Source organism: Chenopodium album, chromosome 17 (genome assembly GCF_948465745.1).
Source record: "Chenopodium album chromosome 17, dcCheAlbu1.1, whole genome shotgun sequence".
In the NCBI taxonomy this organism is placed as follows: domain Eukaryota; kingdom Viridiplantae; phylum Streptophyta; class Magnoliopsida; order Caryophyllales; family Amaranthaceae; genus Chenopodium; species Chenopodium album.
Window position 1 is genome coordinate 33,825,908 of NC_137850.1, and position 27,966 is coordinate 33,853,873.

The window sequence follows — 27,966 nt, forward strand, 5'->3', positions numbered from 1 at the left end:
CCGTTTCTTTTTAGTTGACACGTATTCCTTTTTAGGAAGTTTTTTTTTAGTTGACACGTTTCCTTTTGAGGTAAATTTTTTACCTTGCATTTACAAGCTACCCCACTTGCTTTTTCATTTTCTCTCACTCTCTCTCCTCTCCTTAATATATGTGCCTAAATCAAACGCGTCAACTAAATAGAAACGGAGGAAGTATACAATTGAGTTTTTCTTGTAATGTGTTTTCTAAGTCATTAGTTGCATATTTTAAGATAAGTACCATAAGATAGTGGGCCTCTAGTGAGCTAGGCCTATCACAAATTGCCAAAAAGTCTAGTAGACAAAGACATATAAGAAGAGCTGGAGGGATAAGAGGGTGAGGTAGTATCCTCATGCACCCAGTGGATTGTTTCCCTTAATCTTATATGTAGAAACATGAAAGTGCATTCAGTTGTAGGTTTCTGGTTTTCAGTTTTTTCTATTCGGGTTTTTAATTTTTCGTGATTGAAGGGTATATTTATTTAGATGACTAATTTTGGCAGGATCTGGATACAGACAGTCTTCAATATAGGTAAGTAGTCTTTATCAAGTCACTTTGTTTTTGTGTTTTCTGCTTAAAGTTCTGATGCGCTACCTACTTGTTTATTCAGTTCGAGACTTACCTACAGCGACCTATGTCTCCAGATACCAGAATCTAAATTCCGACAGTGTCTGCTAAGAACACTAGCTGTACTTTTTAGGCTGATGTGTTCTTATCATGCTATAATGAGTTTCCAGACAGAGAACAAGGTAAAGCTTCTGCAAATAGTGATGTCTATTTTCGTTGTGAGGAGTAATCTCATGAGCTTTGTTAGAATTATCACAAACTTCAACTCTTTAGCTGCATTTGTCATATACTATCTTGCCTCCCTACTTTCTAATCATTGCTTACCCTTTAAGAACTTGCATGCATTCCGAATCAATTTAAATTTTGTGATTGATCATACTTTCTAGCTTATGTACATAATTACCTGTACAATGATTGCTCACCTTAATCTTATGACTAAATAGGATTTCCCACTTTAAAGTTATGAGGGTTGTATTGATTGAGGAATAAAATAATGAAATGAAGACATCCATATCTTTCTCTGTCTCTCTTTAGTTTTTTTTTTTCTCAAACAATTATTTCACAAAGTTTCCTCTATTTCTTTATGGATAATTGGATCAATTGATAATAAAAAAGAGATTGTAGACAGATTTTCTACAATAGCAATCTTTAATTTTTCATATATATAGGAATACATTTCTATTTTTTCTGTTGGGAAAGAATAAGTAGTTTTATTCTGTCCAATTTTCATTCGATATCTCATGTTAATATGTGGTGCATTAATTTAAAAGCCCTCAAATCCAGTATGAAATGTCAAATGTGTGAAGCATCTTTCTCAGATATATATATATATATCAAAGGCAAAAAATATGATACTTGCATAGTTGCATTAGATACTAAAATGTTTTGCGCAATCAATTTTTTCTATGATATAATACGCCTGATAGTATGAACAACAGTTGTTTAAAAAAAAAAAAAATAGTATGAACAACAGGGGGTTATTTATTATCAGTTCATTTATTAAATGGGAACTGTAGTTTACTGTAGTTGGCTAGTTGATATATACTTCCACTGTTCTGTATAGAACTCCCAGCTTTCTGTTCTGGCTAGTTCAACCTGCACATGAAACAATACTTCTGCGTTTTTTAGTTTCCTTTTCTTTTCTTCTTTGGTCATTGGATTAGTAAAATGGCTTTTTAATTTTATTGTACTTTCTTCATTTTAAAATATTGCACCATTTGCTTTAGGCACAAGATATAAGAAATGGAGTAAAAGGTGGGGATACCAAAAATGCCCATGTTACTACAAACAAAGAAGAGAGAGAAAATGGTGCATTTAAATATAAAGAGAAATTACCTGACACAAAATAATTTTGTTTGATGTCTGCTCTTTGACGTATATGTTTATAATTTGCTGAGAATTTTGTTTCAGTTTCCTGTTTCCAGGGTGCAAGATAACTCAAATGAGCAATTTTATAATTCTCAGAAACCAGTAGAGGTTCAACCAATGAGTTTAGGTTCAGGAACTTATGAGTATAGAGTAGATAATGGATCTTCTGTTGCCGCTGCTGAGATGTTGGAACGCTCTTCTACTGGTGAATATGCAAGTAGTTCTACTGATGCTTCTGGTACTAATGGCTCCCTTCCTGAAAATTCCAACGACTTGTCTAATTTGCCTCTGGATGATGATGCTGTGTCCAATAGTGGATCTCCTTGGTATGAACTGCGAAGGGATGCTACAGCTCTTGTTTCTCAGTCTCTTCAGAGGGGATGTAAAACTTTTTGGCAGCTTATGACAAGTCGTGTATCAGTATTGCTTTCATCAGCTGCATTTTGTTCAACAAGCATTCACCAATTTCTCAAAAATTATGAGGATTTAAATGTATATGTTTTAGCCGGGGAATCATTCTGTGGTGCTGAAGCTTCTGAGTTCAGGAAAAAACTGAAGGCTGCATGTGAAAATTACTTTAGTAACTTTCATAAGCAGAATATATATGTAAGTTTGCTCTCACATGAATTTATTTCTCCTTAAGTATAATTCACCAAAAATAGAGAAAGTAGACTATTAGATATGCGAGCAGTTTAAAAAACAAAGTGTTTCTCTAAGAAAAGAGAGGACCGAGGGTGTATAATTCAAATGATTCTTATGTTTACTCCCTCCATCCCAAAATTAAACTCCACATTACTATGTTTGGATGTCTCAAATGATGAAATAAACATCCTCTTTCCCTCTAAGTTATTGACAATGCTTTAAAGAGTTTAGACCACTTGCAGGACTTGGAACTTTACCCTAAGTTATTTTTTTTGTCATGAACTTACAGAGTTGATGTATAATGAGAGACAGAGAGAGACAAGAAAATCCAGTATTTGAAATAGGACAAGGAATGGATAGAATATCTTTTGTAACTATTATTTTTTTGACAAGATCTTTCGTAATTAATAATTAGTCTAGCATACCTTTTACATGGTCAAATGATGAAATGTGGAAACTTTGAAAAATGGGTTGCATCAAAAAGAGGTTGTGTGTTATATTAAAGCTGTTAAAATGGGAATACTTCAGTGCTTTTGTGAAACTTTTTGCAAGGGTATGTCTATGGTTCTTTGCTTCATTTATGTTTTCTCATATCAACTGTAAAGACACCTTGTCCATGGATTGTACTTTTCCTTAACATATATTTTAATCCAAGAAATCAGGCTGTTCCCTGCATGTAAATCACATTGTTCGCATGTTTACGTAATTGCTTTCAGGACAGAACTTTTTCTATTTTATGTCATTTTAATCATATATACTCTTGACACTCTGTATGATTGTGCTCTCTATGCTGCAATGATTCATTTTTCTATATTTTCAGGCATTAAAGATGGTTTTGGAAAAGGAAAGTTGGCAGAAATTGCCCCGTGATGCTATTCAAGTTGTCAGTTTTGCTGGTCTTGTTGGTGATGGAGCCCCTTTAATTTCTTCCTTAGATTTTGGCTCAATGAATGCTGGGCTACATCAATCTAACAAATTAGTGCCTTCTGGTGAATTTGGGTCTCGAAAGAGTGGATTTTCTCATTGGATTAAAACTGGAAACCCTTTCTTAATGAAAGTTTCATCTCCTACAAACTGTCATACATCATCTCCATTTGTTGACGGGACATCAGGTTCTGTAGAACCTGATAATTCAGCTACCAGATCTGATACTACTGAGAAGGTTACTCATGTTGAAATTAACATAAATCATTCCAATGGTCGGGCTTTTATTCTAGATGATGAGAACGAAGATCTTCTTGCTGACTTCATTGATGAAGATAGTCAACTCCCTAGCCGAATATCTAAACCCCACCTTCCGCGCAATCACTCTTCACAATGGAGAGATGATGAGGCTGCAGCACAAACAGGATCTTCACTTTGTCTCTTGAGGTAAATATAAGTTTGTCTTGAGATTTGGAAACATGCAGACATAAAAGATGCAATTTGCTAAGCTTAACTTTTACAGGTTCATGGACAAATATGCTAGGCTTATGCAGAAGTTAGGAATTGTTAATGTTGAATTATTCAAGGCAAGTATATCCATAGATTTGCTTCAATTGTCTAACTATGTAATTCTAGGCTTCGAAAATCTTCAGCTTTCCTTTTGTGTTTTGTTTTTCTGTATTCATTTTTCTTTATGTTTTAAAGTTTTAATCAATACTTATTGTTTCACACGTAGGGATTATGCCAATTTTTTGAGATCTATTATTACTTTGTCTTTGACACATTTGGCCATCAAGACAGCTATGCAAACGGAAGAGGTGATGCTGAGACTCTTAATCGTAAGTTTCTGCTTTCTATATTGTTTCCTAAATTATTTGATGTCCATCTTGAAGATTACAATTCCTCATCTTCTCCAGTGCCTTTAGTTGTATGACTTTTATCATGTGTCAAGTAACTCAGGTCATTCGTATTGGTATGGTTTGCAGATCGTCTGAAGACAGCTGTTAACAGAATAACTCAAGACTGTGAACAATGGTTAAAGCCTAATCTACATCATTCTTCAATGTCGATGCCTGTGTCTCTAAATTCATCATCCAAAAACTTGGATCTTACACCTACAGTTCCTCCTGGCACAAATTTCGGCCAATCTCCGGGACTCAAGGTGTTTGCTTAGTAGGGCCACTAATCTTTTATCATTGTTTATGTATATTCCTGTGGCTGAAATAGAGAAGATTCACAAACAAGTTTCTAATTCCTCACATACCTCCTCCACATCCCTAGGGGTTGGGGGATCCTCTATGAAGGTTGGCTGCAATAATAAGATGTTTTCAATTACACTGTGAATTTGTATTAAGCATAGATGAAATGTAGCTCTTAGAATTCTTCCATCGTAGGTAAATTATCTCTAGTCTTGAGGTTAGATGTCCCTAGTCTCAGTTTTACCGTGAACGCTTTATCTTGTTCGCTGCTGTGACCTGTGAACTGAAGTTTCAAACTCATTGTGGTCTGTGGTGCTATTGTTTTTCTCTCTAGCCTTGTTAAGAATTAGAAGGTTGTTGTACTACGAGATTTCTGTATTGTTAAGAAATACACTCTGAGCATTGTCAGTTTTCTTAACTGCTCATATATCTTTCTTTATACACCCTAGATTTATTGTTCTGTTTTGTATTGCCACCTCATATCATAAACCTAGCCAGTCTCAATGTATTCTGTCTGTAAATGATACATGTTTTGGATGAAGGTTATTTTCCCCCCTTTTTTCGACACAATATATAGCTTAATAAATGGCCTTCCTGCTGAAAAATGCATTTTTTTTTTTAATGTCAACAGACAATCTGCAGTTTGCATTTCACTGTTAAAAGAGTGGTCCTTTTGATGTGCAGGAAACTTGTGCAGCTGTTGATACAGTATCTCTTGTTGCGAGCATATTGCGTAGATCAAAGGCTCATCTTCAGTCCATGCTTTTGCAAAATAATCCAACTGTAGTTGAAGATTTTTTTGTGTTTCTGGTATGGACGTTTCTGTTCCACAAGCAGCTTGAACTGAGATTGATCTTAATACGCTTATAAACATGTTGCTACATGATGACTTTTTTTTATTTTATTTTATTTTATATTTTTTAACTTGTGTCACAATGATCTGTAAAATCTGGACATCTTTTTATTGGCAATTTGATAACATGAACGTTATTGCGAAATCCTCACTTTCTAATTTGCTGCTAAAAATGATTATTAATTTGTCTCAAGTAGTTTTCAATACATTGTTGGCATCTAATTTTCTAAGTCACTTCTGTATAATTGATTATGATATGATATGATATTTTTAATCCAGGTTGATTCTGTTCCGGACCTCACAGAGCACATCTATAGATCAACTGCAAGGTCGCTTCTTCACATCAATGGGTAAGACATTCAGAATTCTTAAAATTTTTAACTAGTAGTTCTTTAAGTGTATTATATAGATAAATTATTGTGTTTCAGTTGTATTTTGCTCAGTTGGCCTCGATAAATGTTTTGCAAGTTCTTGTTATCAGTAATGTCTTTGATTGCTTTATATTTTTGGGTGTGTTGGGGGATGAATTGCTAGGGATAATGCTGGGAATTAGTTCAGAACAGAGAATTCAGAGCTAAGAAAACAGAGAGGCAATAATAGCAAGGATAGAATTGTATTGCTAAATCAGAGAGATCACAATACAGGCCTTCTTTCGAGAGGAAGGAACTCTCCCAAACAACTTTACTTGATTAATTTTTGCATACATTCCCCCTCACCATTTCTCCTATTAATACTGAAAATTGAACTAGCTAACAGACTCTAGAAGCTGCCAGCGAAAGAGAATAAAATAACAAACTCCATAACTAATTTTATTCCAAAATTACTTCTTAACCCTTTCCCCCCAAAACTGATTTCTAACAACCTCCAGCTCACCAAGTCATTCTGCACTAGCTTATTTCTTGGGCCTTCTAGCATAAGTGAAACGGACCTCAGCCTGGGGTGGTTCCTAGCAATACCCCCCACCCAAAGTTTCACCCAAAGGTGGAAACTAGGAAACCTCAAGTGAACCTCATCAAAATGCTCCCATGTAGCCTCAAAGTCCTGCAATCCTTTCCATTGAATCAAGACCTCCGCACCCCAAGTACTGCTTCAGGTTCAACTTCAAGCACCATCTCTGCTGATAACTGTGCTGGAAGTGAGGTTGGACGATGCCCTGCCCCAACAGCCTTCTTCAGTTGCGAGATATGGAAGACAGGATGGATTTTGGTGCCTGGTGGAAGCTGCAATTTGTAAGCAACCTTGCCAATTTTCTGAAGAACCTGGTAAGGGCCATAAAAGCGAGGTGAAAGTTTGTCATTAGACCTCCTCACCAATGAGCGTTGTGGAGCTTGAGGTACACCAGATCCCCCACCTCAAAAGCCCCTTCACGCCTGCTCTTATTTTCATACTGCTGCATATACACCTGAGCCTGCACCAAATGAAATTTCAGATCATCCAAGATAGCATCCCTCTCCTGTAGCTGCTCTTCCACAGAAGACACAGCGGTACTGCCAGCTGAAAATCTGATCAGGTGCGGGGGTTCTCTGCCATAAAGAGCCTTAAATGGTGTGTAATTGGTGGCGGTATGGAAAGAAGTGTTGTACCAGTATTCGGCCCATGGCAGCCAACGAGCCCAAGTATGGGGTTTCCCATTCACAAAGCACCGCAAATAGGATTCAATAGCTTTATTCACGACCTCTGACTGACCATCTGTCTGTGGGTGATAAGCCGTGCTGCGCATGAGCTGAGTGCCCTGCAGCTTAAACAACTCCGACCAAAAAATACTAAGAAAGACCTTGTCCCTGTCTGAGACGATAGAACCAGGTATGCCATGTAACCTAACCACCTCCGTCAAGAAGCTGTGAGCCACACTCTGAGCTGTAAAGGGGTGTTTCAAGGGAATGAAGTGCCCATACTTTGTGAGGCGATCCACCACCACAAGAATAGTGTCCCAACCCATGGATTTAGGCAAACCCTCTACGAAATCCATGGATATATCCTCCCATACCCTCTCGGGAATTGGTAAGGGCTGAAGGAGACCAGGGGAGACAAAGTGGAATTCTTATTTTGCTGGAAAATGTGACATTGCTGCACATACTTTGCCACATCTTTTCGCATGCCAAACCAGAACCACTCTCCAGCTAAACGGTGGTACGTCTTGAGATCCCCAGCATGCCCACCTACCAAAGAATCGTGATACTCCTTGAGCAACTTGAGTGTCAGCTCACTGTGTTTTGGAATTACAGTCCTCCCCTTATATTTCAACACGCCTTTATCCAAAGTGAACCACTTGGGAGTGTTCTCCCCATTTTTCAACTGAGAAATCAAACGTTGCAAAGCACCATCCTTCTCAATAAATGACTGCACATAGTCCCAACGGAGGCTACAAGAAGTGACCAGAGAAGAGCACTCAATCTCAGAGCTGTACTGGCGCGATAGGGCATCTGCCACTTTGTTTGTAGGGCCAGGTTTGTAGTGTATATCAAACGTATAGTCCATGAGCTTGCTAATCCACTTCTGATAAGACTGACCCACCTCCCGTTGCTCTAAGAGGTATTTAAGGCTTCGTTGATCTGAACGAACAATAAAATGGCGTCCTAGCAAGTAATGCCGCCATTTCTCAACGGCAAACACTATCGCCATTAATTCCTTTTCGTAAATGGGTTTGTCACGACTTCTAACACCCAAAATCCTGCTGAAATATGCAATTGGATGGTCTGCTTGCAAGAGAACCGCCCCTAGACCATGCCCCGAAGCATCGGTCTCCACCACAAAAGGCAAGGAAAAATTAGGGGCAGCCAAGATAGGAGCGCTGATCATGGCAGATTTGAGAGAATTGAAGGCTGTGGTTGCTTCCTCGGTCCAGCCAAAATTATCCTTGCGCAACTGATCAGTCAACGGTTGAGCAATTTGAGCATAGCCCTGAATAAACTTGCGATAATACCCTGTGAGACCGAGAAACCATCTGAGTTGCTTCAAGTTTGTAGGGGGAGGCCAATCTAACATTGCCTGCACCTTGGATGAATCAACTTCTACCCCTGCTGCCGAGATAATGTGACCCAAGTAAGCAACCCTTGCCTTGCCCACCTCACATTTCTTGAAGTTTGCGTATAGCTGATGCTCTGCCAGAGTCTGCAAAACCCGTCTCAAGTGCACCAAATGAGACTCGGCACAGGGGCTATATACTAATATATCATCGAAAAACACCAAAATGAATTTGCGCAGGAACGGCTTGAAGATTTCATTCATAAGAGACTGAAAGGTGGCTGGGGCATTGGTAAGGCCAAACGGCATTACGAGAAATTCGTAGTGGCCATCATGGGTTCGAAAGGCCGTTTTATGGACATCGGCAGGGCACACCCGAATCTGATGGTAACCTGACTTTAAGTCAAGTTTAGTAAAGACCGCCGACCCTCCCAACTCATCAAGTAACTCATCGATAATGGGAATTGGAAACTTGTCCGGAATAGTCTCCTTATTAAGCGCCCTATAATCCACACAGAATCGCCAAGAACTGTCTTTCTTTTTAACAAGCAAAACCGGACTCGAATAAGCACTTGTTGAGGACTGAATAATCCCAGCACTGAGCATGTCAGCAACCAGCCTCTCAATCTCAGTCTTCTGTGATTGTGGGTAGCGGTAAGGCCTAACTCTGATAGGATTAGTGCCGTTGCGTAACACAATGGAGTGCTCAATGTGGCGGTGGGGGGGCAGGCCACTGGGCAAATGAAACACATGCTGAAATTCCTGAATTAGAGGTTGAAAGGCAGCTGGTACTACTGGCTCTTCGTCCTCCATTGTCTCCAAGTGGTTCAACTCCAACAAAAACCCCTGCCCTCCCTTCTGCAAATTCTTAAACATGGCCTTAAGGGAAATTCCAGATCGTCCCAAATGAGGATCTCCAGTCAAGGTCACCGTGTCTCCTCCCAGCTGGAATTTAATGGTCTGCGTTTTCCAGTTGGTGGTGATCGTTCCCAACTTCTCCAGCCATTGTATACCAAGTATTATGTCGGAGCTACCAAGAGGAAGGATGAGAAAATCCTCCACTATTGTAACTCCCTGGAGGTCCAACACCACGCTCTTACACACGCCCTCCCCTTGCACCGCTTCTCCCGTGCCCAGGGTTACCCCCAAAACGCCTGGAATCTGAAGGTTGAATCTCCAATTTCTGGCAGCCACGGTGGAAATAAAGTTATGGGTTGCACCAGGGTCTATCATCACCACCACCGACTCTCAGTTGACCGTCCCAGCCAAGCGCATAGTCTTCGGGCTTGTTAACCCCATTACAGAGCTTAGGGAAACTTCCGGGGTAGAATTCGGGTCTGGGTAAGGAATGGCCATGTCATCTGGGTTCGATTCCACCAAGGAAAAATCACCAGCGTCTTCCTCCTCATCATCGCCCACCATTAGCAGCACGCTCAGGCCGCGGCGCTGGCAGCGGTGGTTAATCGTCCACTTCTCATCACAACGGAAACACAACCCTTGCTCCCTCTTATGCTGAAGCTCCTTCTCCGATAGCCGCCTTATATCGCCGGGAATTTTGTGGTTGGAGGTGTTTTGGTTAGGGATGGGTTGGGTGGTGGTAGATTGGTGGTTCAGGTTTGTGTTTAGGGTTGTGGTGTTTTGGGAAAATTGATTTGGGTGAGTTCGCAGGTTTGGGAAAGGAGGTCGCCACGTGGGCAGATTACCAGATGGCTTGGTTCGTGGGCCGACCCGAATTTTTTCTTCGACCCGCATGGATAAGTCCATGGCCTGATCCAGAGTGACCGGATCTAAGATCCGGACCTCGACCCGAATTTCTTCCTTCAACCCCTCCCTTAATATACTGGCCCTTCGCAATCTCTTCTGGTACATTTTCAATCGGAGCTAACAGCTCAATGAAACGCCGCCTATAATCGGCCACCGTGCCGGTCTGCTCGTGGGCCGACCACTGTTCATGCAGAGTGCCAGTGGCGGTGGTCCTGAAACGCCGGAGAAGCAATTTCTTCAGCGCATCCCATGAAAGCAAGGAGTGGCGCCTATGCTCCCATTGATACCAGAGTAAGGCGTCGCCATCAAGCGCGACGACGGCCGCCTCTAGCTTATCTTCTTCACTTAATCGATAAAAATGGAAGAAACGCTCGGCTCTAAGAATCCAACCATCCGGGTTGGTTCCTTCAAACAAGGGTAAATCGAGCTTCCTCAACTTCCAGTTTGATTGCCCGCCTTGAAAACCACCGTCGCCCTCACCAAGGTGGTGTTGCGAGGAGAATGGATTATCCCAGGGACCACCGTTGGGTTCACGAGTTTCTGGTCTAGTCACCATGGCCGAGCGAACCTCAGAACGGATCGCATTGAGGTCGGTTTTGACGGCTGCAAGAGCAGCAGTTATCTCCTGAGCCACCATTGCCGGAATCCCAGCAAGCTCCTGCTCCATCAAATCCATTCGTTGCGCATTTGTGAGGCGTGCCATTGTCGTCTCCGGCTCGGATCGTCACTGCTCTGATACCAAATTTGCTGGGAATTAGTTCAGAACAGAGAATTCAGAGCTAAGAAAACAGAGAGGCAATAATAGCAAGGATAGAATTGTATTGCTAAATCAGAGAGATCACAATACAGGCCTTCTTTCGAGAGGAAGGAACTCTCCCAAACAACTTTACTTGATTAATTTTTGCATACATTCCCCCTCACCATTTCTCCTATTAATACTGAAAATTGAACTAGCTAACAGACTCTAGAAGCTGCCAGCGAAAGAGAATAAAATAACAAACTCCATAACTAATTTTATTCCAAAATTACTTCTTAACCCTTTCCCCCCAAAACTGATTTCTAACAACCTCCAGCTCACCAAGTCATTCTGCACTAGCTTATTTCTTGGGCCTTCTAGCATAAGTGAAACGGACCTCAGGCCTGGGCTGGTTCCTAGCAGATAATTACTTTGTTAAGTGACATGGAAATGGAATCATTGCATAAGCGACTGTTTATCCTTTACATGTCTCCTTAAAAGTGCTGAGGAAGAAGTATTAGTTCTGCAGTTACCAGTGAAGGAATGTGTTGTCTAAAAGTCTAAAACTACTGCATGCTTGGACTCCACTTCGAGGCTTCAGTAGGGTTTGGATGCAAACAGCTTTATCCCTGGAAAAGCAGAGATTTGGTATTTAAAATCTTCAAATTACATTGGACTCTTCTAAATGAACGATTGCTGTTACATCCAAGACTCGTGAACTTTGTAAAAGATAAGCATCTGAAACTTGTTTTAAAAAGCTAGCCTTAGGCGCAAGGCAAAATCAGGTAGGAGAGTTGGCGCCTTAGGTCTGTGAGGTGCAAAGACCTGCAAAAGGCACTCGCCTATGTGCTAGTTTTCTAGGCTGCTTCTTGTGCGCCTTAGGCCCTTATGTTCGACTTATATAGTAAGGCGTCAATAGCTTATGTGTAAGACAATCTTTTTAAATAGAGGAGAGAGACACCCCATATCCCCCAATTCCATTTGAAGAAATCCATATTCTAGTTTCAAACTTTTTTTTAATAGGAATTTATGTATTTATTTTTTTTGTATTATTAAAGTGCCCCTTGCCTACAAAAGGCGTGCGCCTTTGCGTTGCTCCTAGGCTTTAATGAATTATGCGCACAACACACTGGTAGCCCTTGCACCCTTTATAATTAAGATCTGGAATCATAAATGTAGTGTATTGATTGGATATCTGATATATATATATATATACTTCCACTAGGTCAAACCTATGCCATGCTCTGTTTTTGAAAACTAAATATTTCCTCCATTTTCATTTACTTGCAACACACTTGCTTTGGCATGCACTTTAAGGGAGATATTGGGCTAGGTAAACGAATAAATTAATTGACAATTCTACAACCGATAAGAAGAAAAGTGATAAGTTGCTATGGTATAAATTTTATAGCTTAATTCGTCTGTTTACTTAGTCTAATCACTTCCTCTCAATCTCTCCTAGCGTGTCAAAAAGGTGTGTTGCAAGGCGATCAGGGGTGAGCGCTTATTTTGGTTTGGGCGAAGCGTTTTGGGTTAGGCGCACAAAAAAAGGCGCACTTCAGCCAAAATTTTTTAACTGCCCATATAGTGCGTCTCACTTCAATGAGGCGCACCTAGGCGCAGCAGAACCCCTCGCGCTTTAGTGCGCCTTGGGCTTTTTTATACATTGATAAGTATATAGTGGCATTTGAAAGCAATTGGATCAGCTACTTAGAAATTTTTAAAGTTATATTGCAAGAAAGCATCTTAATGAGATAAGGTCTGGACTTCTCCTCGCTATATACCTTACTTTAGCTTTTTTGTGATTTGATTAAATTTTAAAAATAAGTTATGTAAGCACATATAATATAAGTTTATTAATATTAATAATGTTTTTCAAGGTAGTTTTCATCAAATGGCTCAAAAGTTGACTGTAAAACATAGTTTTTAGGGTTTTAAAGGTCCTTATGCGTTCACATGTCATCTACTGTACACAGCTGACATGACCACCTTTTTTTTTCAAAGAATAAAAACATATAATCAGAGCATATAATTTTTTTTTTTAAATCAGGCATTGTTTGGGGGGGGGGGGGGGGGGGGGGGGGGGGAGGGGGGCAGGGGAACAATATGATTCTGTACCAATTCTCTGAATACATGCAAACCAAAGTGGAATTTCCCATTCAGGAGCCTCAGGGCCATCATTAATTGCCGGAGCCTCGGGGCCATCATTAATTGCCTGAATCTTCTTTGTTATGGCTGTAGTATATCAATGTATTTATGCTACTTTAGTGTTGTGTACACATATATTCTTTCATCATTAGCTTTCTTCACGGCAAATGTTTTCTAGGTATGTTGAGCGTATCGCCAATGCTAAGTGGGAAGTTAAAGAGCTTGGAATGGAGCACAATGGGTAAGTTTATTTATTTATTTATTTAGAATAGAGTTTGTCTCAGTTGATACTTGATTTAGCATTAATGATTTACATCTTTTGCTTTTTTATTTTTTTAAAAAATTGTTTCACACCCTAACTCCCTAAGGCAAACCCCATCTCTAGGCTTTAGCTCCTTCAAAATAAAAATAAAAAATAAAAAAGCTGAAAAAAGTGAACACCTGAAATGTGAGTTTTGGAGGATGCAATTTGGAAGTTAAGAATTTTAAGCTTCACTTTTTAACCGATTCAAACCTCAGTTGACTTAATGTCCATAACCTAAAGTCTTTTTCTGAAGCTCCATCTTTTCCCCGTTTTCTAAAATCATGGGCTGCAGAATTCAACGTACTGATAGTAGTATTTATCACGAGGCTGTATTACTGTGTACCAAAACCTATAACCTGTGGAAATGCATATAGTAGATGAACTTGATGCTCATGCATTTCAAAATCACTGCAAGCAGTCTGATGGTTTTTCTTACATGAACAGTTATGTTGATTTGCTTTTGGGAGAGTTCAAACACTACAGGACAAGGCTTGCTCATGCAGGAATTCACAAGGAGGTAATCACTTGCAACTAGTTTAATTACTCCATTGAATTTTATTTTTAATAGGTAAGGCTGATGAACATTCTCGTGGGATTAAGGCATTCTGTCATTACTGGGTTTAAATTTAGCATTCACCATTTTGTAATTTGTATTAGTTAGTCATACTAGTGTCATGTTTTGTATTATGCTTATTCAGGAATCCTGATTCTTTCACCAACATAATCTGTAGCTTCATAGTACAAATATCACTTTATTATGTCAAAATGTGGTTTGGGGATTTAGAGAATAAGAGGAAATAAGTGATCTTTGAGCTCACCTGGGAGGAAGAAATAAAAACCAGGAGGAATGAAAATGTAATTTTCTAAGGTGTGATTCTACTAGCATAGGAATCAACTTTCAGCTAGGAATATTTATAACTTTAGAAGTTAAAGAAATTTTTAAGATGTGGTTTAACTGCCTCAGTGGCCTGTAATTTGATTATGAGTGGTTCCTTCAGGGCTATAAATAAATTTTTCTGGTACGATTACATTTGAAATTTTTTTTTCCCCTTTTTTTAAGCAGGTTCAAGAACTTCTTTTGGAATATGGTGTTGAAATTGTTGCAGACACACTTGTTGAGGGACTATCACGTGTAAAAAGGTGTACTGATGAAGGCCGAGCTCTAATGTCATTGGATCTACAGGTTTTCTTCACAATTGCTGTGCAATTCAGACGCTGTTTGTTTACAATTTTTATCCTCCATGTGTTTATTAATCCTATCCGACTTATGTTTTTTCAGGTGTTAATTAATGGACTTCAACACTTTGTGTCAAAAGATGTAAAACCAAAAATGCACATAGTTGAGACATTCATTAAGGTAAGAATATGTTGCATGTTGTTACAAATTTATAGGTGAAAATTAGTTTATGGGTAGCCTATATTTGTTAGGAAAATTTAACAAGAATAATCCAACCTTTGTTCCATTATCTCAAAATAAGCCTACCTTTTGATTATTCCTGAATTATCTAACCTTTGCTACCCATTTTCTCCTAGAGTAACTTTTTTATACATCCGATGTTGTACATTGGGGGTCACTTTTATCAAATTTAGGGTCACTTTTACAATTTTTTGGGTAACTTTTATCAATAAAGCATAAATACTTCGTAACTTTTAATATGTCAGGGTAACTTTTGCTCATTTTAGGGTAACTTTATTAAACAATTTGTCTTTCTCCTAATGAACCCATGTGACGGGTAACCTCAACGCCAAGTAATTTTTTTTTCCCCCTTTTTTCCTCTTACTCTATCTTCCTTCCTCATTATTCCTTACAGACATTCCAGCGAAGCCCCTTTAAACACCACCGCCCACCCACCAAACAACTGCCACCAGCACCCACCACCCTTTCTTCCTCACCCCGTCACCTTTACCCCCTCTTCTCTCTCTATTCAATTTCTCTTTCCTCTAATTATTCTTTAAACAACCTCCACCAGTCCATCATTAACCCTCCTCCCTAAACAATATTTTGATTAAGTGCACATGCCGACCAGCAGCGACCCAAGATTATTGAAAAAAATGACATAAAAGCTTATCACATTGATTGAGTGCACTTCCTGACTCGATTTTTGTCAGTTGGGGCTTTAAAATGTGGGTGGTTGAGGTTCGTGATTAATGAGGGTAGTGAGTGGTAAGTAGGGGTGGTGATCTTTGTGTTAGAGTGGTGAGTGGTGGTGGTGCAGTGGTGAGTGATTCGTGGGGGTGGTGATTCGTGGTGGTGGTAGTGAGGTTCGTGTTGAGTGGTTGTTGGTGGGTAAGTGAGAGGGGAGCTAAGGTGAGGTGATGTAGTAATGGAGGAACCGGGAAAGGTGGTGGTAATGGGGAAATGCCATGGAAAGGAGAGGAGAGAGAAAGAAGCAGGAAGGGGAAGACCGAAAGAGAGAGAAAGAAGTTTTTTAAGAAAATTTAATTTTAATTATCAAAATTATAAAAATAAAAATAATATAATGTTTTAAATAAAAAGGTTAAAAACTTTATCCAATAAAGAAGTGACATGTGGATTGGAACCTCTTGTAACGGTCAAGTGGCCTGCTGCTCTGCAAGGGTTGTGAAGGGAAAATGGGTAGCAAAGGTTGGATTATAAGAGAATAAGGATTAATTTGGAAGAACCGCGCGAAGGTTGGATTATTCTTGTTAAAATTTCCTATTTCCTATTTGTTATTGGTTTTATTTATTTATTTATTATTTTTTATAGGCCTACTACCTTCCAGAAACTGAGTATGTTTACTGGGCTCGTGCACACCCGGTATGTAAAACTATAAATCTTTTTCCCTACTGTATTCTTCTGCTTATTTCCGTGTGTCTGTTGTTCATCGTGAATAATGGGTGAATATTAAGTGAGTGTATTGTCATATTCATTTATCTTACATCAAGTAGTATTCTTCTGATTATTGTCTCCAGGAATATACTAAAAGTCAAGTTGTAGGGTTAGTTAACCTTGTAGCAACTATGAAAAGTTGGAAGAGAAAAACGAGACTGGAAGTTATTGAGAAGATAGAGTCATCTGCATGATTGAGTTGGACACAATGTTAGGGTTTTCTGTATTTAATCGTCTTGTTTTTTTGGAATGTATATTGGATAGTATTTATCTTCAATTTTTCTGTAGATAGAAGCTGTACATCATGTAATTTCCATTTTGTAATATATGGTGGTGGTTTGGTATCACCCCTTATGATAGCACAAATAAGAACTACTATGTAATTTTGGATCACATTGAATATCACTAAGCATATAATAGAAAAATTTTCCACATTTCTCGCGCATATTCAGCTGTCTGTGTACACTGGTGACCTGGTGTTCCCTTCATTTTGATTGTTACTCGATATTGTAACATCATGTGATGGAGTAATTAGATAGTTTTAGATTCAGATATGAATAAGAAAGCAAGACCTTGTAAATTGATAAAAATTCCTGTCAAATAAACTAGAATTTCATAACAAAAGTTTTACCAATTTGAACGATAATGCAGTAATGTGAAATTCCCCAAAAACGAAAGCAAACACCTTACACAGTTTCTACTAATTGTGAATTTGAGATTGTCAGTGTGCTAGCCACCATGCAGGCGGGGTTGGCCAGGCACAGACACTTGGTGGCTCATCCTGAACACTAGGCACGACCATTGCGTCATTACACGAGCCAATGGCCCTGTTCACATATTTTCCTGAGTGTGAACATATCTAAGTATCAGGCACGTCAGGTTGATTGTTTCAGACACGGGGACGCAATGGATTTGCATGCCCGCACGCCATAATGGAACATATATTTTTGTTTTTAGAAGGTTGTTACAATTGAGCTTTAATGTGCAAATACGTACACACATTTTAGGTTGTTGAAATGCGATCTGGTGCTGATTTGTGAGCTCATTTAGCAAATATATCTTTCATTCCTTTTGCTTATAAATATTTTCTACGATTTTATGGTTGAAGTGTCTAGATGAGCATTGATGCGTCAAGTAAGGATTCCATACCCCTGTCAGGGTGTCGATTATCGGACATAGCTACTTAAGACAAAACTAACAATCAAAGTAAAATAGCCTAAAATAATCAGATATAGTTCAGTTGAAACAAATTGCCTGTTTCCTTCTTTTTCCCCTTTCCTACATTACCTGTAAGAACACTTTTTTTTTTTTTTTTTTTTTTTTTTTGAACAATTGAAAAGTTGCAATCAATCAGCTTTTTCACGAAAATAAAACCTCTCTTTCTCTATAAAATTCTCTTTTTAACTCATCTGTTGATTGTTGACTGATCAACCATCTGTACATTAAATTCCTAACATTTACCCTTTTTCACTCGCACACATTTAATGTGAGCGCAGTTATTCATTGACCACACCCTGTAATTTTATCATCTTCTTTCCGTCTGATGCGTCTTTTATGTAGCAGGAGACTGCGTAATGTTACCCACCATTTTTAATGCAATACATGGCTGCTCCAAAGGTACCTGGTTAATAAATATCATAAAGTAAAACGGATTAATGAATTTGCGACAAAATTTTAATAATACTCGTACTCAACTGTTACTTTACCGAACACCCATACTTTAAAATTTTAACTTCACTAATAACAGTTAGTTATACAGATAACAACGACCCTTACAGTCACAACTACTTTTGTCGAACAGGCCCAAATTGGGATGATAATACACTGGTTTTGTTCAGCTGTAAGCTGACTTTCTGTTTGGAGAAAACCTCTGCTAGTCAGCCAACAGTCTTTTTCCTGACTTCCATATCAGTTACTTCATGTAATGAATGATTGGGTAAGCCTGTTGGTATGTGTATAGAAATGAAACTACCCTACTCGTTTTTGTAAGGTGATTGGGACACGGGTATTTATTAATGTAAATCAAGATTCGCCAAAGTTAGGATGTTTTCGGAAATAGAATTTACAAAAATTTAAAAGCTAAAATTAGTATCCCACTACTCAATCAGTTTTGGCAATATTGGCTGGAAATCACCTATTCCATTTGATTTTAGTGATTTTTGGAAGCCCTTCCTATTTTTGGATTGGGGTAAGTGCATAACTGAACAAAATTGATCCAACCAATAGTAGACATGATCATGTTATTGATAATGAGGTCAATCTATTTTACTAGTGGGATGCTAATATTGTCTTTGATTTTTTAAAAGGAAAACTTTAGTAATAATTTGTTGGAACCAGGAAAAATAGAACAGTAAAATTAGTTATATTTTTTTTAAAAAAAAAAAAAAAAATCAATACAAGACTATTAAATCAACAAAAACATATGAAAATGACAAGGGTAAATCACTAGGGAAAAAAGGGGCTAAAATGGATAAATTGTCATCAATATCTTTGTTAAGCAAATTATTATTTTACTCATTCAACATGTTTAACTGTTAGACAATTAGCTGCACTTTCTCATTACCAATGATGTTATTCATGATGGTTTCTAAAACAAATGATACAAACAGCTGGGTAGGGTCCCATGACCATGAGATAAATAATGATAATGGCATGAAACTATTCATTAGCCATAATGATGATGTATGATGATAAGAATGATTCAAGAAATTATTCAAAAATAAAGTTGTAAAAGAGAAAAAATTAATTAAGAAACTTACAAAGTGTCCAGCTCCAAGAATCCAATAGAAATGCAGATTCTTGTATGACCTGTAAAACCCCTTTGTTCCTGCTTCACTGTCACAGTATAGGGGTGTCCTACTCTCACTTAGAAAACTCTTTAGACCTTCCCACCTGAAAATTAATCACATTTTCATTGACATCATTATAAAATTTTAACAATTTAATTTTCTTAATTTACTAAATTAGGTGATTTATATAATTTTTTTTAAAAAATGCCTTGGAGAGAATTTATTTGCCGAAAATTAGTGAGTATTTATTGATGGACTTACTTGAGCTTCCCCACCCATGCTTGAGTTCATTTGGTTGCACAAATGACATCAAGCTAATCATACAAAATGAAAAAAACAATATTAATTTTTAATTCGCTTATTTAGATAATTATAGTAAGTAAATAATACGCGTTACATTTTTTTAATAAAAGTATCACCTGTTTTGTTATATAATGTACATATAGCTTAATTAAATGAGAGAACCAATAAAAGAACGAGAGGATGTTTACAGTCAACCCTAAATATGTACCAACTAGCGGCATTTATCTTACAAATTGAATACGAGCTCATGAAACCCTTTATGTAACTAATAAAGCTCATGATCACATTTTACATAATTCAAGTTACTTCGTATTTACGGTGTATTTTTCAAAATCTTGGGTAATTTTTACTACCCGTTAAGCATTATAAGTTGTGCATAGAATTATAAAAGCATATTGCTATGTAATGGAGAGATTGTAGCTAGAATTACATGTAATTTATAAATTATTAGGTGACAGAGTTGGTTGTATCTAATTTATGCAAATGCTTTTTGTCATTCCCTTTTTACTCTGTGAACCCAATGCCCCCCTTCTCTTCAGATTATTTTCAGTTCAGTTTCAATAAATTCAGTTCATTTCAGTTCTTAATTTCCTTCTCTCATAAAATATTCAGTTCAGTTCAGTTCAGCTCCAATAAGTTCACTTCATTTCAGCTCAATTCAATAAATCAGAACAGGCCCTAATGTACTGTCTTAAATAAACATAATCAACCGTATTATTTAAAAGTTGCTTAATTTTTGAAACCTAATAAACCAAGACAATCTTATTGAAATTAATGCAATAGATATTTATCAAATGGCACCGTATGGTATATACGGCGTAAACGTAACGGCATGGTTAGATAAGGTGGACACTACTTAAAATGAATGGAATCAAGAATTCATATGACGTGGATGACATAATAAAGTGTGGTGATATTGAGCCAAAGTTGTTACTGAATTAATGGTCAACAAACCTAATCAACAAATTGAGGAAAACCAAGATGATAAAACAAAAAACTTGGGGACAATTTGAAAACATTTGTTTCAACAATCATTATATAAAGTTGTAGTCGACATTCATAAAGTTGCAGCTTCAAATCTCCCACCTCCATTTATACAGTGTATTGCTCTTATAGCTCATGTGAAAAAAAAAAAAAAAAAAAAAAAAAAAAAAAAAAAAAATCGTATAGATTGAATTCCTAACCTCAAAGTTAAACAATATCTTATATTTAGATTGTTAGATAGATGTCAATTAGTTTAGTTGATTAAATGTTAAACTTTTTTTTTATATCAATGCCTTAGCGAGTTAGACATAAGGACAAATGGATTCCCACCTATGAAGTGCAAGGATTAAACTCCCAACATTCGGGTTAGATGTTTCTTTCCCATTATTAACCTAATATTTATAGATAACATATTAAATACTACGCGCGTCCTATACTTCGCAAGAAAGTAGGTGTGGCAGACATAGCAGACAAACTAAGGGAAAATCGCATGCATTGGTTTGGGCATGTAAGACGAATCCCCGAGGATGCACTAGTACGAAGAGTGGAAGAGTGGGACCATGAAGGGGTTAAATGAGGGAGAAGAGACTGAATTGACTTTGTTAAAAGGAGTTATGAAGGATATGAAATATATGAATTTGTATGAGTATGAGGCATTGGTGCGTAAGGGATGGAGGAGGAGTATTTTTGTCGATGAGTATATGGAATAATCACTTTTGGTTCATGTAGTCGATCCTACTTATGAGATTAAAGGTTTGATTGATTGATGGGTTGATTGTAAATAGTACGTCCTATACTTCATATTACTAGGTTTCTTTATTTTTTATTTTTTATTTTTTTTTATTATACTTCATATAAGCCTAAAACTTTTAAAATACGTAGTAATTAGATTCATAGTATACACTTACTATCAACTCGAAACATAGATTGGGGTAGAAAGACTTACTTGTCCATTGTATATAGTAACATCAACTCCTTTAGAAAGCAACTCGTCAACCTGTATGTATCACAATTATTCACAAATACATTACATGAGTTTGCTACAAAATATCTTGATTTTTTATAGAAGAGAGAAAATTTCTAACAATTGAATTTATCAGTCATTCAAGATTCTTTTTTTCTATATAGTTTTCGACAATAATTATTTATTTCGTATTTTTTTAATAAGTAATTATTTTTTGAGAACACAATAAAGAGGTTTTAATAATGACAATGAACTTCAAAGAAAAAGGTAGCTTCTTTGTATAAATGAGACTTTTTAGGATTATTAATGTCTTTACATTAATGTTTATATTGTCCAATAATAATCAAATAAATAATACGCCAAAAGCTAGAGTACAAATTGGTTCATTGTTCACTTGTGCATTCAACATAATTTGTTTATGTTAGAGGAACATAAACACAAGCCGACATTAGCTAATGACAACAAATTTATCTTCCAATCATAGACTTCTTTTTTGTTCTTTGTATTGCTAGTTTCCTACAATATTATGTACTTCCTCCATTCTTTTTTTATTACATCATGAGGGATTTTACGTTTGCCAATGCATTACTTTACCTATCAATATCTTCAGTTATGCATTTGTAAAAATTATAAAAATTTGATATTTGAAAAGTAGAGTTCGATACGAATCTAACTAGATCTCACATGACTATATTTTTCCTAATGTATAAATCACAAATGATGATCAAAGAACATTAAGTGAATAGTGTAAAAGTACTAATGGTGCAATAAAATAAAAACGGAATAAGTATTACATTTCATCTAATTTGTCTCTTAACATATCACATTTTTATAATATGTCGGGTTTTAACAATTATGTAGCTTTGAGAGCCACGTGTAATCAATATAGAATGCTCTCTTTAATATTACAACTAGTGAGTAGCCCGGGCGTTGCTTCGGGATACTACTTTTATAGTTGTGCAGCTTCAATATTTTTATAGTATTATACTACCTACGTTTCTTTTTAGTTGACACGTATTCCTTTTTAGGAAGTTTTTTTTTAGTTGACACGTTTCCTTTTTGGGTAAATTTTTTACGTTGTATTTACAAGCTACCCCACTTGCTTTTTCATTCTCTCTCACTCTCTCTCCTCTCCTTAATATATGTGCCTACATCAAATGCGTCAACTAAATAGAAACAAAGGAAGTATTATTTAGTGTGCAACATTAAAACATAATTAGCTATTAGTCTAGATGGTTAGACAATAATCTCTCTTCCAAGAGGTCTAGTGTTTGAACCTTGTCATCCATATTTTTTTTTCAATATAGTTGAGAACATGGAGTATTTTTGGTAGTGCAATGATGTGGCATATTGAGAAATGGAGTAGCTGACGTGGCATAATAAGGAGTTCAGTTAGTGACGTGGCATAGTGAGGGGTTCTACGTGGCGTAGAGACGTTTTTAGAAACGCCTTTTAATATATTAGTATAGATTATAAGTATGAAGTACCAAATCAACTAAACTGTGTCATTTAAAAATAAATACTGTATTATTTTAAAAATATATCGAAAATATCAGTTAAAAGGTGAGGAACTATAGGCCGATTTTTCTAATGATCGTTGCATCTCTACTTATTATTGGTACATCCTATTTTATGAGGCTGTATTCCGTATCTGCCAGACTGCCATTTTGGTTTCTTATAGAATAGTACACATTTAAGAACTAATAGAAGATGTGAATAACAACAATTGCACAAATTATTTACCTCATCAATCCTAGGCTTCATGAAATCACTTTCAAGTGCATCAAAAACCAGGCCACCTTGGCCTCCCCACCTAACAAAATCATTTTATATCAAACATTAGTTATATTCATCATCAGACAAATTATTACAGAATACTTCTTTTGTTCTAGATATCATAATGGGCACAAAAATTTAAAAAGTGTGTGAAAGAAACGCAAAATTCATGTGAAATTGCGAATCACCCACAAAAAGGAAAATTTGCCGGGAATAACACGACCTTTGAGCGATCTTCTAAAAATAACACCAGCTTTCGATTATACCAAAATAAAATGACCTTTCACATACTTCCGCTATAAATGGTACATGACTAGTTAGTAACTTGTTTTACAGGTTACCTATGACACGTGTCATAATATTACTGGCCAAATTTTTTTTAACAATTTTGATTTAAAAATAAGATAAAATAAACCTAAAAAATAAAAATAAAAATAAACCTCCCCCTGCTCAGCCACCCTTTTCACCGGAACCAGCACCCCCACCGACCCACCCCTCCTGAAACCACCCCATCATAGCCCCCATCCCTCCTTCTAACCCCCTTTCCCTTTCCCGTCATCATTTCCGGCCCCCTTCCCCTCCCCTTCCCTTCTCCATGTCATGGTTGTGTAAAGAGGAAGAGTTTGAAATTGGAGACAATGAAGAGAAGAAGGGTCGAATCTGCTACGGGGAGGAGAGGGGGGGGGGGTTGAAATCGGGAACGGAGAAGGAGAAGGGGCATGGAATCGGGAATAGGAAGGAGTGGGGTGGCCATAAATCGGGAATAAGAGAGGTGAGAGCACCGGAAATAAGGACCAAATTTAATGGAGAGGGCCGGAAACGGGGACAGGAAGGGGAGGGAGGTTCTGAAACAGGAAAGGGGTCAGGGAGGGGTGCTTTCAGGTGGGATTGTTTGGTGGCGTTTCCTGGTGAAAGGGGCGCTAGGCTGGCAGGGGAGGGGTTGGGGGTTGGGCAAAGGGTTTAAAACTTTAAATTTTAAGTTTTTTTACTTTTATTTTATTTTAGGTTTTTTCTAAATCAAAATTATAAAATATAATTGAACCAAAGATATTGTGACATGTGTCACGGGATAACCTGTAATTCAGGTTACAAGTTTTTTATACCATTTATAGCGGAAGTATGTAAAAGATCGTTTTATTTTGGAATAATTGAAAGGTGATGCTATTTTTGGTAAACCGCTTAAACATCGTGTTATTTCCGACAAATTTTTCCCGCCAAAAATCTAAAAAATGCGAGTATGGATACGGGCAGTTGTAATTTTCAAAGAGGGGAACAAACATTTTTTATTCTTAGTAAAGAAAAAAGGCAAGGAAAAGTTTCTCTTACGTGACATTATCTGGAATAATCTTAAGCTTCTTTCTAACAGGACCATCCATTAAAGAACCAAGACCACCCTCATTTCCATCAGGAAAACTCCTTAAAGAAGAAAGGTAAGTTGAGTATCTGCCAAACACTAGCTTTTTTGATAATCCCACATTTGTTGTCATCGTTGTTGTTGTTGTAGTTGTTGTTGAAAGTGGGTCCAAACCAGAATCCAGTAAAAAGTTGTAAAAGTCCTGCAAAAATTTGTACAAAATTACATAGGAAGACAACACACACCTTTCTCATACTTACAAAGTTACAAGTTACCTGAGTAGTTATTGCCTCTACCATTCTTAAGGGTTCGAGTTAACCTGGCTCGGTAGAACTTTCTCTTTATTAAAAATAAAATAGATTGTTTTCAAAAAATAAAATAAAAAAATTATTATTTATGTTAGCTTGAAAAATTACTTAGGCTATATGCATTGGGGGTAGTTAGGTAAATTAGAGTAACTATTATTATGTCAATATACTCAAAGCATAAATTAGTCTGTATTTTGAAATTACTAAATCGCGATAGAAGTCATATCGATTAACTACCACTTACCACACTATTACTTCGAGAGCTGATATCACTCTCTAGTGCTGACCATGTTTCTGTGGCATTCTCAAATTGTCCCTTGCTTAATTGCTGCTTAATCTGCTCTGCTAAACTGATAGTACAAAATATCAATTAGAATGAAATCACATTTTGTCAATTTATGTTAAGACTCTTCGATGTTTGAAAATGTGTCAATAGTATCATGCACGGGTTAAGATACACATGAAAATTAAATACGACTTCTCTCAAAACAATACTTTTGTAAAGATAGACTTCTTTACCTGTTAGCATTTTGAAACCCTTCATCATCAAGCCTTGAAACATCTTTAAGAAGAGGCCCCCACGATGACTACAAATAGGCACACGAGAATACTTAGAAATGAATGGGCAAAATATAGGACAAAAGAAATATCTATATCTTATAATAATAGAATGTCAATTTTGAATTTTCTCTTTTATTTTCCACATAAAAAAACCCAAAGGAAGTATCTTTGTCTAATAGAATGTTAAATTTGAAAATTCTCTTTAATTTTCTACATGCCCCCTCTTCCACATGATCGATCATACACACTCTCTTTTATGAAAAATTCGTATTTTTAACTCGTGTTTAAAATAATAATGATTATGATATATGAATATATAAGTACGTACTCAATATATATAGAGCATAAATAGATATGTTAAATGAAATTCGCATTATTCATTCTTTTCACAGGGGACATAAAATATGTATAGGAAATGGATTAAATTAAGGCAACTTACAGCAAAATCTTCAGGAGATATCCAACTATCTCCAAGGGCAATACCTTACATACATTAGAAAAAATAAAATCAATATTCAACCTCTAATACAATAACATATATAGAACAAACACTAAGCATTTAAAGGTTATGCACAAATTTTAAGCTTCTTTCAATCTCCAATAATTGTTTTTAAAACCGTAAAAATGTAATCATTTAAAGGTCATGCACAAATTCAACTCATACTCCTAACCATGTTTTTTTTTTTTTTTTTCTTCTCTTGTTCACTCAAATTGAAAAACCTAGCTATAATCTAATATTATGTAACTTCAAATACTATTAGATGAACAGTATAAAAACCAAAATAAACAGTTTTTATTTTATGTAAAATGTTACAAACTTTCTTTCTACAAGTCAAAAACTATGATTTGATTAATTGATTCCTCTTCTTCACTTTATTAACGGTCTGATCAACTTTACCTACCAAAATTTTTCTCTTTTCTTTTTGTTGGGATTAAAGAATTCTTTCCTGATAAATAGTTAGACGACTGAAAAATTTATTAAAAAAAAAAAAAAATTACTAATCTTCACAATATATTGCTGATCAGTTCACCTACTGTTAAACTGGAATTGGTGATCAAAATCATTGCATAAATCACACAATTGGTTAAAATTTGCTTTACTTGTCTAATAGTCTAATACGTACTTAACAGATAACATGTACGAACTACAGAATACATATAAAAGATAAACTAGCTAGAAAGGTTATTTGTGCATGTGATGATAAATCACGATGCAACATATACCGTGCAATGTGCATAACCTTTAATGCCCTTTTATTTTCGGGTATAACATCAATAATTAGGAAGTAGACGAATTATTGATTTTTTTTTTTATCAAAATGTTACAAGAAAAAAAAAAAAAAGTGTAATACAATTATTGTGTACAGTTTTTAACAGCTACACATTACAAAAAATTATTTTAATTGCAAACTCTATAATCAAGAAATAAAAATAATAATAATTATTACATAAAAAAAAAAATACCTCCAAGCTTGAGGTTCAATTGGCCAGAAAGAATGGCTTTATGTGCAGCCAATCCAAGAGTAACCGCAAATTTACCACCATAAGATTCAGCAACAATATGCAATGGACTTTTTTGTAACTTGACATTCTTGTTAAATATCTCTTTTAACAATCTTGTTAGATCTTCTCCTGCTTCTTCATCACTTTTCACCACTAATTTCTTGTCTTCTACATAACTAAATCCTGTTCCTACTGGATTATCCTGTTATTTACTCGTAACGTTACGTGTATGATTGATAAATTGTATGTTAAGGTCGATAAGGTTTAATTTACTTACGACAAAGAGAAGGTCTGCTTTCTTCAACCATGTCGAATTTCGAGTTTTTAAATTTGTGTCTAATGGTCCGACCTCTTCGAAATTACCAATTCCTGTTCCTGAAGCACCCTGCGTTATTTCAAATTCTACCAATGAGTGTTGCTAGTATTTTTTGTTATATGTTAGGTTATCGAGATCTAATAGGTTCAGATGTACGCAACTTTATTGTAATCCGGAAATGGGAATCACTTACCGGCCCGCCTTGAAGCCATAGAATTATTGGCCATGGCTTGTTTGGATCATCAACTCTAAAGGGACTTTTGTACAACCACCAAAACATATGTGCTTCTGCAACAAATAACAAATATAATTAATAACAAACCAAATAAATATAATATTAATGTAGCAAAATTTAAAGAAAATTAGAAATACTTGCTTGGTCTAACTTCAACATAACCCCATTCTTCTAACCCATTACCACCATTTCTTTTTGATTTTCTAGCAAAATTTCCATGAAAAAGAAGAAGCAGAGTTGCAAAAAACAGAGCATTTTGGTATAAAGCAGAGCTTTTTGCCATATTGTTTAAATTACTATCTAAACAAGGGTTTGCAGTTGTATAAAAAGTGCTGGATTATTGGGTATATATAGAATTGAGAACCCTAAAAGCTTTGATTGTCAGTGTGTACAGTCTAGCATAAAGATATATAATTTGATAAAGTGAAGAGGATTTGATTAAGAATGCACTTAATAGTGGAGATTTGTGGTGTTAATAATTATAGTGGTAATTGTAATTAAAAGATTGGGGGTAGTGTGGTACGATTGTTTTTC

The 27,966-nt window shown here is 36.4% G+C and overlaps 2 protein-coding genes across 5 annotated transcripts in view; one reads left to right on the forward strand and one right to left on the reverse strand.

The window, feature by feature from the left end:
- The window catches only part of LOC145589596 (uncharacterized), a 29,055-nt gene extending 12,271 nt beyond the window's left edge, over positions 1 to 16,784 (forward strand). The window contains exons 11-25 of one of the 3 annotated variants that reach the window (XM_081646240.1): positions 522 to 550; positions 630 to 768; positions 1,997 to 2,560; positions 3,417 to 3,967; positions 4,044 to 4,107; positions 4,257 to 4,359; positions 4,507 to 4,682; positions 5,404 to 5,529; positions 5,852 to 5,922; positions 13,363 to 13,425; positions 13,933 to 14,005; positions 14,549 to 14,671; positions 14,768 to 14,845; positions 16,217 to 16,267; positions 16,423 to 16,784. In XM_081646240.1, the coding sequence (XP_081502366.1) occupies positions 522 to 550; positions 630 to 768; positions 1,997 to 2,560; positions 3,417 to 3,967; positions 4,044 to 4,107; positions 4,257 to 4,359; positions 4,507 to 4,682; positions 5,404 to 5,529; positions 5,852 to 5,922; positions 13,363 to 13,425; positions 13,933 to 14,005; positions 14,549 to 14,671; positions 14,768 to 14,845; positions 16,217 to 16,267; positions 16,423 to 16,533 (2,322 nt within the window). In that variant the 3' untranslated portion in view covers positions 16,534 to 16,784. Of the gene's footprint in view, positions 1 to 521; positions 551 to 629; positions 769 to 1,996; positions 2,561 to 3,416; positions 3,968 to 4,043; positions 4,108 to 4,256; positions 4,360 to 4,506; positions 4,694 to 5,403; positions 5,530 to 5,851; positions 5,923 to 13,362; positions 13,426 to 13,932; positions 14,006 to 14,548; positions 14,672 to 14,767; positions 14,846 to 16,216; positions 16,268 to 16,422 lie in introns of those variants that run through there. The other 2 variants (XM_081646241.1, XM_081646242.1) reach the window with 2 other exon arrangements.
- A 647-nt stretch (positions 16,785 to 17,431) lies between these two features.
- LOC145587811 (serine carboxypeptidase-like 51) lies at positions 17,432 to 27,966 on the reverse strand. 2 transcript variants are annotated; one of them, XM_081644490.1, is made up of 12 exons: positions 27,574 to 27,966; positions 27,391 to 27,485; positions 27,159 to 27,266; positions 26,843 to 27,083; positions 25,818 to 25,861; positions 25,337 to 25,404; positions 25,062 to 25,167; positions 24,482 to 24,711; positions 23,123 to 23,192; positions 21,362 to 21,412; positions 19,099 to 19,231; positions 17,432 to 17,960 (listed from the first exon to the last, which is right to left on the reverse strand). In XM_081644490.1, exons 1-11 carry the CDS (start codon positions 27,713 to 27,715, stop codon positions 19,202 to 19,204), a joined length of 1,185 nt encoding a protein of 394 aa, XP_081500616.1. In that variant the 5' UTR covers positions 27,716 to 27,966; the 3' UTR covers positions 17,432 to 17,960; positions 19,099 to 19,201. The 2 variants fall into 2 exon arrangements, with proteins under 2 accessions (XP_081500616.1, XP_081500617.1); XM_081644491.1 differs by lacking the exon at positions 17,432 to 17,960 and adding an exon at positions 19,390 to 19,442 and having other exon boundaries at positions 19,096 to 19,231.